General features: G+C 48.6%; 1 protein-coding gene across 1 annotated transcript in view; it reads left to right on the forward strand.

Moving 5' to 3' along the window:
• Positions 1-584, forward strand: part of EMH_0019230 (uncharacterized protein) — a gene marked incomplete at both ends in the record, with an annotated part of 3,311 nt that overhangs the window by 1,721 nt on the left and 1,006 nt on the right. The window contains one exon of the mRNA XM_013501321.1: position 582. Coding sequence (XP_013356775.1) covers position 582 — 1 coding nt within the window. The remainder of the gene's footprint in view (positions 1-581; positions 583-584) is intronic.

Below are 584 nucleotides of genomic sequence, written 5' to 3' on the forward strand. Positions count from 1 at the left end.
TAGACTAATAAAAACAAACACGCTGCTGCAGCTGCTAGCTTTTGTTTTGTGTGACCTGCTAGACTCTCGGAGTATACATAATATATTCTTGCTGCAGCACCCGCTGCTGCTGCAGCAGCTGCTGCTGCCTACAGATGTAAATAAACTTTTTTGCGAGAAAACACAAATCATCAGCTGTCTTTGTTTCTCTGCTTTGACCCGCATGCAGAGTAACGCAATACCCCATCCAGAAACAGCAAAAGCTGCTGCTGCTGCTGCTGCTGCTGCTGCTGCTGCTAAAGATGCAGCTGCAAATGCTGCTGCTGCAGCAACAGCTATTGCAGCTACTGCTGCTACTGCTGCTCCTGCTGCTCCTCCTGCTGCTGCTGCAGCTGCGTATACACCCGAATTTAATACAAAAAAAACAGGTAAGGTAAACGCAGACACGCAGGTGCAGCAGCAGAAAGCAGCAGCAACTGCAGCAGCAACTGCAGCAGCAACTGCAGCAGCAAATGCAGCAGCAGAAACAGCACTAAAAGCAGCAGCAACAGCAGAAGCAACTGTAGCACGTCTCACATGGCATGAGTGTTTATATAACGAAGACA

Source organism: Eimeria mitis, genomic scaffold (assembly GCF_000499745.2).
Source record: "Eimeria mitis Houghton genomic scaffold, Emh_scaff669, whole genome shotgun sequence".
NCBI lineage: Eukaryota > Apicomplexa > Conoidasida > Eucoccidiorida > Eimeriidae > Eimeria > Eimeria mitis.